Genomic DNA, 17,237 nt, shown 5'->3' on the forward strand with positions numbered 1-17,237 from the left:
GCAGTCTTTTCAGGGAGTGCTAGGAAGCTTTAATTTGGTTTCTACGGAGCAATTTTGACAGCTCATCACTCCCACTGGACAGAACTTTGGTGTCACTGCTCTAGCAATGGGGATGAGACTAGCAGCCTGGTTTCTAGGACCCTATGCTCCCTACGTGGCAAGGGGGTTCCAGTCTCCACCCTATGAATAAACTTGGGCACTACCAACTGCCGTCTAGTATTCTCCATCCGCTATTCCTGGTTAGTGCTGCTATTCCATGGTGGAGCAGCTCAATACTTTTTGCCAGAAGGTGCTCCTACCACCCACAGGTTGGGGCAACAAGCAGTCTGCTCTTCCAGGGGAGAGATGGCAGTCCAAATTGGGATGTGGAGGGAGAGGGAATGAGGTCACCGCTTAGATGCCATACTCAATTTTTAAAATATATCTTTGTGTGTATGAGTGTTTTGCCTGAATGTATTTGTGTACCTATGTCATGCAATGCCTGCAGAAGCCAGAAGAGGGCATCAGATCCCCAAGAACTGGAGTTATGGACTGCTGTTAGCTGCCTTGTGGGTGCTGGGAACTGAGATCTTTTGCAAGACCAATCAGCACTCTTAACCACTGAGCCATCTCTCCAGCCCCATACTGTTCTTATAAGACTTACTGAGTTTTTGGGAAAGAACCTAAGAATGTGCTCATGCTTATACCCAGATCTACCAGAGCTACACCCTCAGCTAAGATTTTTTTTTTAAAAATTATGTTGTTTGGCCAGGCGTGGTGGCGGACGCCTTTAATCCCAGCACTCTGGAGGCAGAGGCAGGCGGATCTCTATGTGTTCGAGGCCAGCCTGGTCTCCATAGCGAATCCAGGCCAGCTAGGGCTATAGGGAGACCCTGTCTCAAAAAAAAAAAAAATTATGTTGCTATATGCTCTTATGACAGTTTCCAGACTTACACTTTTAAAAACTAATGTTTACAGCTGTTTTATTGAGGGGTCAATGGACACCTCCTGTTGTCATTCCAAAACTGATTCCTTGACTACTTTTCAATGAATGCTTTAAGATGTGCGCAACGAGGATCCTTTAGATAAGGCAATGTGTTCACAACCTGACAGCTTCCTGCTACCATTGGCTGATTCAACATCGAAATGCTGCATCCAGAATAAGTGGGCAAGTCTTTAATCATTATTGAAATGCATTCCACAATGAAGTATTTAGAATTCATTTATAAGTGCATGTCTTACACCAGTAAATGTTACCTGACCTGTTGTGTGGACAAGCACTGATTAAGAATTAGTCCTGGATTGGCTTGTTGGATTTCTATTTCTATTTTTGTGAGTGGTATAAAGATATCAGAATCCCATTATGACAAAACCAATCTCAAAAATAGAGCCTCCAGACCTTTTTCAGGTAGTTTAAACACTCCAGAGTTTCTCTCAGTTTACACACGATAGACCCACAGAAAAAAAGTTAGGATGCCCAGCCATGTGATGAAATGGTATAAAATGCCAGGATATGACTATTAGATGTCAGTGTACTAAAATCAACAGAATTTAGAAAACACACTTAAATCTGAAGTAAACAGACAGTAAACAGATCGTTCACAAAGAATTACAGCCGACTCTAATCATCATCAGAATCTGAATCATATTTCTTTCCTCGGATTGTTTTCTTTTCCAGCTTTGTGAAGTTTGTCCCAAATTTCTTTTGGCTCTGAAATGGTGGCTCCATTAAATTTCCACTGAAAATAAAGCAAATTTTAAAAGTATTTTATTCTTTATGATTTAATACATTTGATATACTAGATTATAAAAATTTTTTCCCTCACTAGAACAAACAATACAGAATTCAGGAAAATTTGCTTAAAATGTATGTGTCAGAGATAATAACATTAATATTAATGGTCAGCTGCTTTACACCATATCATGTACTACTAAATGTTTTAGATCAATGTTTTTTTTTTTTTTATCAAAATCACTATTACAGATTTTTTGCTATAATGGAGATGGTAGAACTCTGGATCTGGTGCACGCTAGGAGTCCCAGTTCTATCATTAATATTAAGACTTTATAATCTGCACCAACAGCAGTGGGGGAAGAGGGGTGCTTAGGTTTGGATATGTTGAACCTGTGTTACTTTTTACAGTGATAATGACAGGTAATGCTGTTCTATTTTTGAGAGCCTGCTGTGATGCATTCCTGTAATTCCCCTAATGCTTATATTTCTAAAAACACTATAAAACTCATGGAATGTCTTATCACTAATATAGAATTGCCATGAAGTTGTTTTTTTTTTAATAAAAACAAAAACAAAAAACAGCTTTTCTTCAATGACAATGGAGAAATAAATGAGACAGCTTTTCCCCCTTCTATTAAAAATGTCTGGAGAGTATTTCTAGCACCCAGATGCTGGTTTTGAAGCAAAGAAGATTTGTCTTCCAGGCACATGTCTGTACTTCTAGTTGTCAGCAGGCTGAGGTAAAAGGACCACAAGTTTGAGGACCAACTAGACTAAAGTGAGATCCTGCCTTAAATAAATAAATAAACAAATAAATAATAAAAGAAAAAGGATGGGAAAAATTTAACTTGCTTCTGAAATGGCCTCTTGGGAAAATAGCGAATTCTAGAGAGGGCACGATGTAAGCCTCCCTAAAATCCCTTGTTTGTGCCAGAAAAGCATTCAGGAATTATGGAGAAATTATAGACTATAATCCACTCAACAAAATAATTCACAGTGCATACTGATATCACTGAATGACAAAGAAAATAAATGTAGGAGATGGAAAGTTCCTCATTAAATTACTATCTGGCATTATAGAGCAGGAGCTAACCTAGTGCTCAGTTATCACCAAAAATGAGACAAATCATCAGATGATGCACTAAGCATGAAGGACCTGACATCACTAACACTGATGCAAGATCTGAATCCAATGCTGAGAAAACACTGCATCAGCTCAAACTGGAGAACAGCTTACAAATTAGTTTATACTTCTTAAAACTGTCAGCCTTAAAAAATAATTACAAATTGTTACAGGTTAACAGAAACATATAATAACTAAATGAGACACATTTTGCAGGTATAGAGAACACACATTAAGGGGACAATGGTACATTTAAGTAAGTCTGTAAATTATATAATTGCTGCTGTTTTAATAACTGCACTGTGGATAAGAAAATGTCCTTATTTGTGGGACATGCACATGGTTCAGAAATAAAGAAATATAGCACGTAGAACTTCTACTCAAATTGTTCTGAAAAAAAAAAAAATCTATATGTATGTACCTGGCAAATACATTTAAAATTTGGGAACATGGTAAAGGTTATAAGAGAATTCCTTGTGCTAGTTTGCAACCTAATTACAGTCTGAAGTCAAGCTAAGCCTGGTAGATCACAGGATCACAGGTAATCCCAGCACTTATGAGACTGAGGTAGGAGGATTATTAACATGATGGGTCTATAAAATGAGGCTATCTCAAAAACCTAAGAGGAAAAAAAATTGAAATAATTTCAAAATATAAAATTTTTGAATGTTAATTTATGCTAATATTAAAAAGAAATTAATTTCTATAACATAGGAATAATTCATCCACATTCAAGGGAGACTCAGAAGTGAAGGGAGAAATTGGGGAGAGAAAAGATGAGCTTTCTGCTTATTGAAAGGCACACTTTTCCTTGCTTTTTTTCTTTTTCTTCTTTTTTTTGGGGGGGTCTTTTTGAGACAGGGTCTCCCTGTAGCCCTAGCTGTCCTGGAAAAGTCACAAAATATATGGTGGTAGCTTCTGATTTCTGGAACGAAAGAAAGGAACAAAGACATGCGCAATGATTTGGGATTTTAGGTTGTTTTCCAACTGAAGTAGTTCCTAGTAATGTAAGAACAGGAACTTCCTGTATTTTTGATTCTACATGTGACATTTAAGTATCTAGTTTTAACACAATCTACAAGGCTGGTGACATTCATAGTTCAGTGGCAGAGCACATGAGTGGCATGTGGAAGGCCCTGGGCTTTACCCTCAGCACTGCCAAACAGGAAATATGAACTCAAACACAATCCCCTTCATAGTAATGCTTTTTAAATTTTAATTTCATCAAAGACTTAAGTCAGTAATGACCTGAATAAGTAAGGCTTAGGGTGTGGCTCAGTAATAGATTACTTGCCTACTTGTGTGAGGTTCTGGGTTCAATCTTCAGTATCATTAAAAAAAAAATTCAACAACTATTCTGGAATAGTTCCAAATTTAGTTTCAATAATATTTTTTGGGTTGAAAATGTCTAGGTATATTCCAAAACTCAGTATATCACAGCCAGATTTATAGATAAAAACTATCACACCGATGTATATTTTAAGAAATATGCTTGTTCTAAGAGAATGCTTACACCTTGGTCAACAGACCTTAAATTTCATAAAATAAAAGTTAAGACACAGAAATGTCTAAAGCTCTCAACTCAGCATTTCAAGTAATTCAGGTGTTTTGCTAAAGGTTACCTGTAGTTAATAATATCAGAACAACCAAGCCTCCACTCTAAAGTCTCTGTAGTGAAGTCGTCTGTATTTCCTAGGTCGGTAAATCCAACAACATAATCCTGTGTCTTCCCATCTTTTAAGAGTGCTAGTGTTGGGATGACTTTGATATGTAGTCTCTCACAAAGGAATGGTGCTTTTTCCACATTCAGCTTCAAAAACTTGGTTTCAAGATGTTTCTTGGACAGTACTGCCAAGTGTCTGTCTACTATTTTACACCTGTAAGTTGACAGCACACAGAAAGTTAAAAGTCAAAGTGACGGATTTCTTTTAAAACATAAACATCATTGTGCATCTGATTTTCTAGTTTTTCTATTTCAATCACATAACTTGGCAGCCAGCCTATGCTTGTGTAAGATGACCTCATTTCCAGGTCACAGGTTAACTGTCAGATGAGCAGCATAGTGACACTCTAGCAGTCTAGAAAGTTATTTTCTCCTGGGATATTTGTTTTTTTTTTTTTTTTTTAAAAAAAAAGCCCACACCATAATATTAAATAGATGAACTTGTCTTGTTTGGGGCAAAAACAGAAAATTAAGGGCTGGAGAGATGGCTCAACAGTTAAGAGCACTGGCTGTTCTTACAAAGGACCTGGGTTCACATCCATATGGCAGCTAACAACCTTTCATCTGAAACTCCACTTCCAGGGAACCCAATACCTTCGTCTGGCCTCTACGGGTATTGCATGACATAGGTGTACTTACAGACACACTCATATACATAAAGTGAAAATAAATAACCAAATATTTAAAACAAAAGAAACGTATGCTCCTGCTTCCCTTGTACATGCATGCATCTAGAAGAGGGACAAATCTGAAGCTGCTGGGGCTAAGAGGAGACTTGAAGGACTCCTCCCGTCTGCCAGTGCTGGGAACTGGGCCCACTGTATTACACCCAAGCTCTGGAGTGACTTTTATTAAGCCATCTTTTATTAAAGAGGAAGTGACATTTTCTTTAAATTACAATCTATTTTAGGGGCTGGAGAAATGGCTCAGTGGTTAAGAGCACTGACTGCTCTTACAGAGGACCAGGGTTTGATTCCCAGCACCCACATGATGGCTAACAACCCTCCCTAACTCCAGTTCCAGGGGATCCCGATGTCTTCTTCTGACCTCCAAGGGCACTGCACAACACGGGTGCATTTACATATATGCAGGCAATACACTCATATACATAAAATAAAAATAATTTTAAAAAAGTCTATTTTAAACCAGTCAAGCTCCTAGTGTTTTTGAAACAGAGACTGCCAGAACAGTCTAGATCAGTGGTTCTTAACCACAGGTGTTTATTACAGTCAACTTTTAAAACTTACAGATGAGTCAAAATTCTCTGGGGGTGAAGGTGGGAAACACACAGGGGATTTGGATGCCCAATAAGTTCTGAGAGCTACTTCAGATGGCTAGCACTCTAAATATTTGATGGTTATTTTTACTACTCAGCTTTTTGTATAATTGGTGTATTTCCTGAACTAGATCTGGGTTCAGGAAATTTCCTGTAGCCTTGATAACTTATCTTTCCAAATATTATTCATGTAGTTTAGTTAAGAGTTTGTGAAAAATGGTAAGAGAATAACTTTAAATGAAACTCAAAACAAATGACAACATTGTACACGAGAAGCATTTTTCTGAAAATCTGTGCATAAATCTACTCCATACTTGAACTGTAGGAAGGAACCTATTTTAATTAAGTCTATGATTTTACCATTTGTCAATCCTTTTCTGTTTTTAGATAGGGTCTCATTAGGTAGCCCAGGCTAGCCTCAAAACTGCCATCCTTCTTTCCGCAACCTCCTAAGTGCTAAGACTACAGATATATACCACCATGCCTGAGCTTAGTTCACTTTAAATATCCAGTATTCATGAAGCCCTGGGTTTAATCTCTAGCACTGCAGGAAAGGAAAAAAAAAAAAACAAACACAAAATGGGCTGGACAGATGGCTCAGCGGTTAGGAACAATGGTTGTTCTTGCAGAAGACCCAGGTTCGAATCCCAGCACCCACATGGCAGTTAACAACTGTCAGTCCCAGGGGATCCAACAGCCTCTTCAGACCTCCGCAGGCATTGTATGACTCTCGTGCACTTACCTACATGCAGGCAATACATGTACACACATAAAATAAAAATAACTTAAAAAAGCAAAAACAAAAACCACCCACCACAAAACAAATACAAACCCAGAAAAACACCTAAAAATCTAGAAGTAGCAATCATGGATTCAGATCTCTTTTATTATTTAGTAGTTGAGTTATTTAATTGTCTAAGCCTTTTTTCCATGCAAGAAACACAGGAATTAGAACCCTACTTCAAAGGGGTACTGTAAGTGTTCAAAAGAAAAATGGCTATGCATGGACGGATCCAGTTACTATGTACTAGGAACTCTGGTAGATGTATTAAAAAGTAAAGTGTGAATGGTCTGAAGTTTGGCTTCCTAGTTCTGCCTGGAGGTAAAGACTCCTGTTGTTCAGTGTAATCCATCTACCAGATATTGGTCTCCACCATGTTTCAGCATTTCTGTTCTAGAGCTAGAACCCATAGCTTTTATTTATTTAAGGTCCAACATTTTATTGTATATATTTTAGTGCATATGTACATTACTGAATGGTGGGTGTGTGTTGTTGAAAATGTGTCTCAGGATATTGATAATTTTTTCCTTCTATTTTTAATCTTTTTAAAATTGAATTTCTGCAGATTTTATACTATATTGTCATTATTTAGACCCACTCCCCTATCTGTACCCCTTTCCCCATGTCTGATTTTATATATATAAATATATATAAATATATGGTATATATAGTATATTTGTATATTTTAAGGCCTATCAACTCAAACTTGTGCCCCCAAGCATCCTACAGTCTGCTTTACCTACCCACAGTCAGAGTCACACACTTAAAGAAGACTGACTCTCCCGCTCCCAGCAGCTATTGGTTGGCAATAGTTCCTCAGTTAGGGTTGGGATTTCTTACCACTTCTAGTTCCTCAGTTAGGGTTGGGATTTCTTACCACTTCTAGTCTGGGATTCTGTCTGGCTTGAGCTTATGTGGAACTTGTAGATGTTGTAACCACTGCTGTGAGTTCATATGAATGACTACTTACCTGTCTGGAGAACTCTGTTTCTTTGTGGTCATCTACCACCTCAGGCTCTTACAATCTTTCTGACCCCTTTTCTGCAAAGATCCCTGAGTCTTGGGAGGCAGAAATTTGATATAGGTATCCTACTCAGGGATAAGCACACTTGAGACTATTTTATGGTTTTTCAAAGACAGGGTCTTACTATGTAGCCCTGGCTGTCCTGGAACTCTTTGCGTAGACCAGGCTGGCCTCAAATTCCCAATGCGCTGCTTTTATAAAATTAACAATCTAGTAGTGAAAGACACGACAAACAAAAATAGCATCAACCTATATATTGGTACCTCCTCACCATTTGTGCAGGCAACCTAAGGAACATATGCTAATGAGAGATGACAGCATACCACAAAGGCAGGAGGCTTAATGTCCTTCCACCTTCCTAATCCTTTTTCTCACATCTCAATATTTTTTTCCTATCTTTTAGAAACTGAATCCCAGGCAATCAATCCCCAAAAGGTGTTAATAATGAAGCTGCTGGGTTCTGAGACTGAAAACAAGGGCCAGGCAGGCTTCAGCAGAGAGAAGGCAGAGCTGAGATGCAGTGAGTGAGAGGCCATGGCACAATGCATATTCACCCAGAAAGGCAACTGATACTCGGAACCAGAAAAAATTCTGGAACCTGGACATTTCTAAAATTGTCTATTTTTAAAGGCTGACAACTAATCAAATTTGAAGAAAAAAGGAGAAAATAATATTAAGACATAACCTCTTGGGCTGCGGATGTAACTCTGTGGTAGAACGGTTATATAGCATGCACAAGATACAAAAGATGCACATGGCCTTGGGTTCCATCCTCAGCACCACAAACACACACATCAGCACAACCCCTTTGGGGTGCTTTCTTTCTCTCTAGGATCACCTTCACAGATTGGGTTGCCCTAAGGGAAATTCCTTCTAGCCAAGCCTGGCAGTTCTACCCATGAAAGGCTTGGTCAAACCACTGCCTCCTTATCAAAAGGTGCTAGCTAAAAAGGAATCAGTGAATGAATACCAACTATGAGCTGTGGCCTCCAGCACATGGGAATAATGATAATATAGCATAGTAAAAAGAAATCAGAAATAATTATTGTTTGGGTAAGAATTTAAGTGTACTTTTTTTTTTGTGTGTGTGTGTCTTTTTGAGACAGGGTCTCCTTGTAGCCCCAGCTGTCCTGGAACTCACTATGTAGACCAGGCTGGCCTTGAACTCACAAAGATCCGCCTGCCTCTGCCTCCCAAGTGCTGGGATTAAAGGAGTGCACCACCATGCCCAGCTAAGTGTACATTTTAAGATGTATAAAGAATTAGTATATAATTCAGGAAATGTTAGTCATTTATATAGGAATACTTTCAGTAAGATTCATCTATGTTTGCATGTCATTTGTCTTCTTGTTTGTTTTAGTTTTGGTTTTTTGAGACAGGATCTCATTATATAGCACTGGTTAGCCTGGAACTCCCTATGTAGACAAAGCTGGCATCAACTCAGAGATCCACCTGCCTCTGCTTCATGAGTGCTAGGATTAAAGGAATATGCCACCATACTCATCTATCACAGGCTTTTAAAAATATACATAATTTATTTTATGTGTATGAGGGTTTTGCTTGCATGTATATAAGTACACCCATGTTGTATAGTGCCTGACAAGGCCCGAAAAGCTGCATTGGATTCCCTGGAACTGGAGTTACAGATGGTTGTTAGCCGCCATGTGGGTGCTAGGAACCAAACCCAGGTCCTCTGCAGGCCCATAATTTTAGGGATTTTTTTTTCCTTTTGAAGTGCTGGGAATTGAACCCAAGGCCTTGTGCACTCTAGTCAAGTGCTCTTCTGATGAGCTATATTCCTAGCCTTATCACTGGCTTTTGAGTTAATTATTAAGATAATAGTTGCTTAACTTACAAACCAGAACATTACAAACATGCTGTATCACCACAAAACAACTTAGGCAACAGTTGTCCCTTTCAGTTTTCTTAATTTTCTTATTAAGTCAGTAGTGTCTCTATGCAAATGTCTCATAATATTAAAGATCAACTGAGGATGGCAACAGTTACCTGAATGTAGAGTCCCTGTAGAAATGGCAAACCACTTTTTCACTCTCCTTCACTTCTTGAAAAAAGTCTCTCTCACTAGGAACTTCTCTGTACTCGCCATGTCCTTTAGAAAGCCATTCCTAATTTGGAGAGACGCAAAATATGACACATGGGCAATGTCTCAGTAGCAGTTGATATCTTAAGTTTCCTAATCACGATATTACTTTGCAATGAAATCAGTTTCATCCTGTAGAGAAATGCATTTCTTTTAGCAGTTAACTTTAATGTTCTAGTCAATCGATGCCAAATCATTCTGTGGACAGTGATCTCTCGCTATAGCATGGGTTGGATTAAGACAATTACTTGTTTTGGTAATTTACTTGTTTCATTAGAAATTTCACAATAAGAATTCAGGTTTTAGAGACATAGAATGAAAATACCCAATTAATTTTCTTTTTGTGTGTGCTCTTAAACAACTGAAACCAGAAGCATTTGATCTAAATTATCAAATTATTACAAAAGAGTTTTTTTGTTTTGTTTGCTTTTGAGACAGGGTCTTACTAGCCCTGGCCCTCAAACTCAGAGATCTGCCTACCAATACTTCCCCAGTGTTAGGACTAAAGGTGTGACTAAAAGTGTGTGCCACCACATCCAGTTTTTGGTTTGTGTTTAAAGTTTTGTTTCTTTCTTTTTGTGGAGCAGGCTAGGCAAACGCTCTACCACTGAGCTACATCCACCTAGTTCTATATCTTTTAAAATGACCCATCCAAAGCGAAAACTAAACCAAAAAATCCCCCAGGAAATAAAACCAGTCAGACTTGGGGACAGTGAGGTTACTGCAGCTCAGCTTAGGAGCCCTATCTGTCTCTGATGACTATCTCAAAGAGGCAAGGACTTCACTATGAGCCCTCAATGAGCAGCATCCACACAAGATGAAGTAGTCTACTTACATGGTATCCAGAACCAATAAAAACCTGTATGTAATCCAACTTCCCAAGCAAATACAAGAGATTATCAACCAAGTCTGAGAAATCTTTCAGCTTCTTGAACCTTTTCTGTGGCAGGAAGCTTGTCATCTCAACCGGAAGCTCCCCCTTTTATATTTATTTTTATGTGGATGCTTGCCTGCAATGTATATATGTGTACCCCATGCATGTAGTGCCTGTGAAAGCCAGAAGGCATCAGGTCCCCTGGAACTGGAGTTAACAGTTGTTAGCCTCCATGTAGGTGCTGGGAACTGAACTTAGGTTCTCTGCAAAAGCAGCCAGTGCTCTTAACAGCTGAGACATCTCTCCAGCCCTTCCTTTTACAGGAAATTTTTTTTTTTTTTTAAGCACTGTACTTGCAAGCAAAAGCCATAAATTTAAATACCCTTTCCAGCATTTGTTGAGCTAGAATTCTAATGGCTTTTCTGCGTCTTAATTTCTTCTTTCATAAGCGGATACGATAATCCAACTATCTCCTTGGAGTTTTTGTGAAAATGACAAGACAATCTAATAAAATGCTCAGGTGCTTAAAGATTTTTTGAAATGTCTTCTCACAATGAACTGCACTATGTCTCCAATTTTGATCTGTGGGCTTAAGTGAGGTATATGATTAGAGAAAAGTTTGAATATCTCTTTTACACGCCAGCTCTTCAAATACCACATCTCGCTTAAAACTTCCATAATGTTTTATTCCTGGACACATATTTAATAGTGATAGAGACTTGAATTGAGAACATCCTAGAAGTGAGGATAGAAACGCCAGTATGACAGCACATGTACGTCGTAAGCAACACACTGTGATAGCAATTTCAGAAAGCAGAGCAGAGAGGTTACTTGTTTCCGCTGTTGTGCTGTCCTCAGTGCTGCCAGTCTCTTTTCTTTGAGGAGTTCCAATTCATCTTCATCGATCTGATCCAGTTTCTGAATTTCAGAATCCAAGTGATTTTCCACAATTTTAGCAGCCTGGAGGAACTGCTTCTCTAGGACATTGGAAAACATGTCGATAGATCCATCACCTTCCATTCTTCTAAATGGTATTGCCTGGTCTTGGTGCTGGGAAGGGTCACAAAAAACAAAACAGAAAAGGCAAATAATAAGTCTTCTTTTTAACTAAAAAAAAATCTAACTAGTATACAAGCACTTGATGTTAGGCTTCAGAAATATTTCTAAGTTCAATTTTCAATAAGTTATACTCACACCAAAATTTCAGAAACATTACAGCACATGTTTTAGTCATAGATAACTGAAAAGAAACCAGATTGGTGACAATGTATTATAAGGTAACTTAAGTCAATGAAAACATTTAAATCAAAACTCAAATGAGAATTGAATGAAATTAGAGCAAATTTTAGGAGCTTCTGACTTAGTTTGTGTTTTACCATATTACAACAAAGACAGATCTTTAATGAGAACACCACCAAACTATAGAGAAATGAGTTGTGGAGTTATGTCTAGTGCTAGGAACTGGCAATCAGGGTTTACCAAAGGAAAAGGGAAGCATAAAAACTGTAAGGTAAGAGATTACTACTGAGGTTTTACACATTCATGTATCAAAACTGCTTAGACACTGAACACAGTTGAGCAAATGTCAGCTTCTTAATGGTCACTGCCTTAAAGAGTTCTATTTCTACCCATTTCTCTAGGATGTCTCATTATAATTTCTGTAAAAAAATACTGTCTGTTGTTCTATAAGCATTAGCATCAGTTACCATTCTACTAACAAAACCTATTAAGACTGTAAAAATTGATGATTTCAGTTGACTGATTCAGTGTCCTCTGGTGTGAAATGGTGTATCAAATACTTTTAAAAATGATAATTATCCTTGTTAATCACACTATAGTTTAAAATAAGTTTTAAAACAAAACTCATCTTTGTACTCCCAAAGGTGGTAGAACTTAGAATAAAGCAAGTACTTAAAATATTTAATGTTAAGTAAACATGTGCCTCGATTCAGTCACATTACCATTTAGCTGTGAACATATCTGAGCTAGGGGATGGAGAGATGGCTCAGCATAGTTAAGAACACTGGCTGCTTTTGCAGAGGACCCAGGTTTGATCTCCAGCACCCATATGGCGACTAACAATTGTCCGTAACTCAAGTTCCAGGGGATCCAACCGCCTTCTTCTGACCTCCATGGGCACTGCACAACACAAGTGCACTTAAATACATGCAGGCAATACACTCATACATGTAAAATAAAAATAGTATTTTTTATTTTTTTTTGTTGATTGTTTTTTTGACAGGGTCTCCCTAGTCACAGCCCACCTGGAAGTCAAAATGTGAACCAGGGTGGCCTCGATCTTGCAGAGATCCACCTACCTCTGCCTTCCGAGGGCTAGAATTAAAGGTACATGCCACATGCCTGTCATGAAAATATTTTTAAAAATATCTGAGCTTATAAACCAAACTGTCAAATAGCAACAAACTGTCCTAAGTCTTATTCCTCCTGCCCCGCTAAATACGGTGGGAAAAGCAACATTAAAGGAGACAAGGTTTATTCAACTTACAATCCCAGGTTCCTGTCCATCATTGCAGGGAGGTCAAGACAAGAACCTGAAGTAATTAGACCACATCCACAGTCAAGAGCAGAGACAAGAACACGCATGCCTATCGTGCTCAGTCCCCTTTCTACAGTTACCACAGTCCAGGAGCCAAACTCAGAGAAAGGTGCCCCCCAACAATGGTCAGGTCTTCCCACCTTCATGAAAGCAACCAAGACAGTGACCTACAGATCAACCTTATCTACAAATCCTTCATTGATCCCCTCTTCCGAGGTGATTCTACACTGTGGCAAGTTGATGGCTAAAGCTAATTATCACATAAACAAAATCAGTCTGGGCACAGTACTCCCAGTTCTCAGAAGTAGAAGGATCGGAGTTCAAGGCCACCCCTGAATATCCATTGTGAGTTAAAGGCCAGCCTGGCCTATATAAGACCATCTCAAATAAGCAAGCAAACAAAAAAATCTCAAATGACCTCCACCGACCGATACCTAAATTCGCAGCTCCTCATAGTCACAGCTCCCTAATTGCATAAATAATACACAATTGGAAAATAAGCAATATTTCAAAGACAGTAAAGTATTCCCATGCTCCCTACCTCTCAAGAAAAATGTTGAGATTGTGCCTCTCCAGGAGAGACCAGAAGAAATAATGCAAGACATTGACTTGCAAGGCAGAACCTGCCATTACCTGGGCACGGCCGATACTTATGCTTGGAGTTTTATAGGATAAAACTATGTGTAGATGCTGCTGTGTGTAGATGGTGGCCACTGCCTTTAGACAGGGTAAGGAGATGGTGGCGTGATCCCATAACTTATCAAAGTAGCCCGAGTCTTCTTTCTTCAGATGAACTGGAGGGGTGACACTGTTTAATTCCCCTACAAACACCTACCAAAACCAACCACGAGATTCGGTCCTCAATCGCACCCCATGTACCGTCTCAGTGGGTTCCTCGCCACTCCCAGAGCTCCAGGGACAAGTGAGGACAGGTCCCAGTTCCGGGGGACGTCAGTTCAACGCCACCTGGGGCGCATGCGCCGGGGCCTCTGCAGTCGCAGAGGGGCCGCGCCCTCCTCCCCACACTCCCCCTAGCCAGATGTGGAGCCTCGATGTACCCATCAGCCCTGGAGCGCGATAGTTGGGTGTCACAGTACTCTCTGCCTTACCTGGACTGTTGTTGCTACCTAAGAAGTGAGGGATCAGCAGCAGCTCAAGAAGCCTAGACAGGTTCACTCCGCCTTCAGTGTGACAGCAAGCGCCTACGTCACTTCTGCCTTTTCATTGGCTCTAGTCCTCTCGCGATAGAATGTAAAATGCCGGCGGAGAGCTTCGGCGAGTGCGCCTCTCTCCAGCCGCCCGGAACTACAGGCTCGGGGATCTTCGGCTTCCCTCGGGGATATAGGCTCCGTGGAAATGGAGCTAAGGACCATGTGAGTTGTAGTTCTTTTGCTCGAAGCTGTGCGTCTGTACTCGCAATTACATCAGAAATAAGCCAGTCTTGCTCTCGAGTGACAGTGGAACTCAATTTCTTTGGGCTTATTAAATTTCTAAGTATGAATTACAGTGAACGATAAGGTTGTTCATAGTTCACACTAATAACATCTCCCAAATCCAGACACAGAAACATTTTCACCACTCTAGGATCTTTCCCGACTTTCTTAAACACGAGTTTTAAAAACATATTAAATGCAAAGATTAAGATTCTTATTAGGAAACTGATAGCTTTGCATTTTTTCCTTTAATGTACACAGTTAATTCATGAGTGTTACCGAGGGGGCGCAACTTTTGTCTTGGTTTTATCTCCCTCGGGAATGGAGGTCAAGTCCCACTTCTGAACGAACACGGCCGCGCTCCCCAAGCCTGCATTCTCCGCCCCCTTTGTTCTCCTCTGGGTTCTAGAATCTCAGAGCCGCCGGGCGTCGGTGCGAAGCGGCAGCTTGAAGGTAGGGGGCGCTAGGGTTCCTGTCTGGCCAGCGGGCCAACTGAAGACGCTCTACCCGAAGCGCAGCTCTTGATGAGCCGCGCCCTGCGTCCCCACGCCGAGGCGGCGGGGCGATGCGCTTGCGTACTGACGGCTTACACCATATGTGCCCTGTCCCAGTGCGCGGGTCTGTGGAGAGTCGGGTGCGAGAGGCGGCAGCGCGAGGAAGCCCGAGCCGAGCGGAGAGCGGAGTCAACCGGGAGACAGTGCGTCTGTGAGACACCGAGGAGGGGGGCTTGAGGCTACGAACGCCGCTGACAAGCGATGGGGAAGAAACAGAAAAACAGGAGCGAAGACAGGTAGGCAGCGACGCGCTGTACGGGCGGGAGCCGGCTCGAGGTCGGCGGAGAGTGTCTCGGGGCGCCGGGCCCGAGTGGGCGGCGCGCAGGGCGGCGGGGCGCAGGGCCTCTGGCGGTCCGGCGGCAGAGACTCGGTCCCGCCGCCGGTATCTAGCCTGGAGAGCCGGGCGTTTGGAGCGTTGGGCTCGGCGGTTTCGCTGCCTGAGCGGGCCCGGCCTGCGGGGCCCAGGCGGTGCACTGTGGGCTTTCCGCGTCCTGAGGGCGAGGGTCGGGGGTTGCGGGGTGTAGTTCCACTAGGACCTGTAAACACTTGGAAGAGTCGAAAAGTGCTGTGCTCGGTGGGGTCCCCGGAGCTGCTCGGGAACTTGGAAACTGTTCGCCGGATCTCTCCCTCCCCTTCCGCTCTTGGACACACTTCTTCGATGATTTAAAGTGCCGATTGCCCCTGCTTTCTTGCTTCCCTTCTTCCGGCCTGTCTTTGGGTTTTTCTTTGCTCTCTAGCACCTCCCCAAGAATGAAGGAGGGGAAGAAAGCTACCGGGGTCGCAGCTTCCGAAAGGCCTCTCCCGGGGAGGGAGTGGGAGTGTGTGTGAGTTTATTACGGAAATTTGGAGAGCAAGTTTTGTGTGTCACATCGATTGAGGTCTTTTATCCTTTCCATTCAAGAGTACTTCTCGGAGTCAGCAACCATCTGTTACTTTACACCTTTATGCCTGGGCCATGAAAGTTAGTTTAAAAGGGGAGGGGGACAGCAAAGCAAATTTAAAACGAATCCAAGCCTGTGCTAACTCATCGTGGCTCGAGCAAGAGTGATTTTGAAGTTAATAATTTTAGCTATAAATTGCAATACTGGCTTTGCTCACGTCGCTGTTGGCTAGCTGATAAGAATTAAAAGATGACAGAGCCTTGTGTTTTGGTTTTAGGGCTGTAAGAGAATGGTAACTGGTTTGGAGACTAGACTCTGTGTGTGTGTGTGTGTGTGTGTGTGTGTGTGTGTGTGTGTGTAAGTTGGAGTTCATTAAAAGTTTATGGCCGGACGTGGTGCACGCCTCTAATCCTAGCACAATGGAGGCAGAAGCAGGGAGGCCTCTGAGTGCAAGGGTGGCCTGTTCTACACTGGAAGTTCCAGGCCATCCAGAGCTACATAGACCCAGACTCACAAAGTATAAAAGGTTTGGTAAGCCAGGCAGAAAGGGGACAGCAATACCCATTGTTGAAAGGGTGGAAGGGGCTTTTTAAGAAAGAGTTGCAGAAGGTATTCATCAAATCAGATGAATGGGAGAGAGAGAGAGAGAGAGGAGGAAGAAGGAGGAGGAGGAGGAAGAATAATAATTCTGGGTGGTTTAGTGAAGGTTTTTGACAAGAATTTTGGATACATGGGTTACATTTTTATTTTCTTCCTGAGAAGAAATCTCAATCGTATATATTTAAAAAGAAAGGAGTAGCCGGGCGTGGTGGCGCCCGGCACTCGGGAGGCAGAGGCAGGTGGATCTCTGTGAGTTCAAGGCCAGCCTGGTCTACATAGTGAGTTCCAGGACACCTGGGGCTACAGGGAGACTCTGCTTCAAAAAGACAAAAAAAAAGAAAAAGAAAAAAAAAAAGAAAGGAGTATAATAAAATTCAACTATCATTCCTGTCTTCAAACATTAGCCCTGACCAATCCTATTTCTTCCACTTGTTGAATACTGAGGCAGATCCAGTAGGCCTCTTCACTGCAGACCCATCACCTGCTGTAAGCCTGCTGTAAACCCAGCAGCAGGGCAACACAGACCAGCCACAGAGTCATCATTAAGCCTAACTAATAGTACCAGTTTCTTACATTTCCCTGATTCATTCTCATTC

The 17,237-nt window shown here is 41.2% G+C and overlaps 2 protein-coding genes across 6 annotated transcripts in view; one reads left to right on the top strand and one right to left on the bottom strand.

The window, feature by feature from the left end:
* Positions 1 to 1,133: 1,133 nt before the first annotated feature.
* Txndc9 (thioredoxin domain containing 9) lies at positions 1,134 to 14,404 on the bottom strand. Of its 4 annotated transcripts, none has more exons than XM_008845860.3 (5): positions 14,283 to 14,404; positions 11,448 to 11,666; positions 9,649 to 9,767; positions 4,460 to 4,714; positions 1,134 to 1,718 (listed from the first exon to the last, which is right to left on the bottom strand). In XM_008845860.3, exons 2-5 carry the CDS (start codon positions 11,634 to 11,636, stop codon positions 1,601 to 1,603), a joined length of 681 nt encoding a protein of 226 aa, XP_008844082.1. In that variant the 5' UTR covers positions 11,637 to 11,666; positions 14,283 to 14,404; the 3' UTR covers positions 1,134 to 1,600. The 4 variants fall into 4 exon arrangements, with proteins under 4 accessions (XP_008844082.1, XP_008844083.1, XP_008844085.1 ...); XM_008845861.3 differs by lacking the exon at positions 14,283 to 14,404 and adding an exon at positions 14,009 to 14,144; XM_008845863.3 differs by lacking the exon at positions 14,283 to 14,404 and adding an exon at positions 13,807 to 14,107.
* A 750-nt stretch (positions 14,405 to 15,154) lies between these two features.
* The window catches only part of Eif5b (eukaryotic translation initiation factor 5B), a 75,212-nt gene continuing 73,129 nt past the window's right edge, over positions 15,155 to 17,237 (top strand). For both annotated transcript variants that reach the window (XM_029569786.1, XM_029569787.1), the window contains exon 1: positions 15,155 to 15,396. In XM_029569786.1, coding sequence (XP_029425646.1) covers positions 15,362 to 15,396 — 35 coding nt within the window. In that variant the 5' untranslated portion in view covers positions 15,155 to 15,361. The remainder of the gene's footprint in view (positions 15,397 to 17,237) is intronic.

The sequence above is a fragment of the Nannospalax galili genome, unplaced genomic scaffold, assembly GCF_000622305.1.
Source record: "Nannospalax galili isolate Female #2095 unplaced genomic scaffold, S.galili_v1.0 scaffold182, whole genome shotgun sequence".
Classification (NCBI taxonomy): Eukaryota; Metazoa; Chordata; class Mammalia; order Rodentia; family Spalacidae; genus Nannospalax; species Nannospalax galili.

What these genes read in the sequence shown, in the direction of transcription:
- Txndc9 (XM_008845860.3), bottom strand. Translation starts at nt 11,636, where the DNA reads ATGGAAGGTGATGGATCTATCGACATGTTTTCCAATGTCCTAGAGAAG. An exon ending in TACAGGGACTCTACATTCAG is followed by an intron (nt 4,715 to 9,648) that starts GTAACTGTTGCC and finishes GTCAACTTACAG; the next exon opens with GTGTAAAATAGTAGACAGAC. An exon ending in TCTGATATTATTAACTACAG is followed by an intron (nt 1,719 to 4,459) that starts GTAACCTTTAGC and finishes CTTTATTTTCAG; the next exon opens with TGGAAATTTAATGGAGCCAC.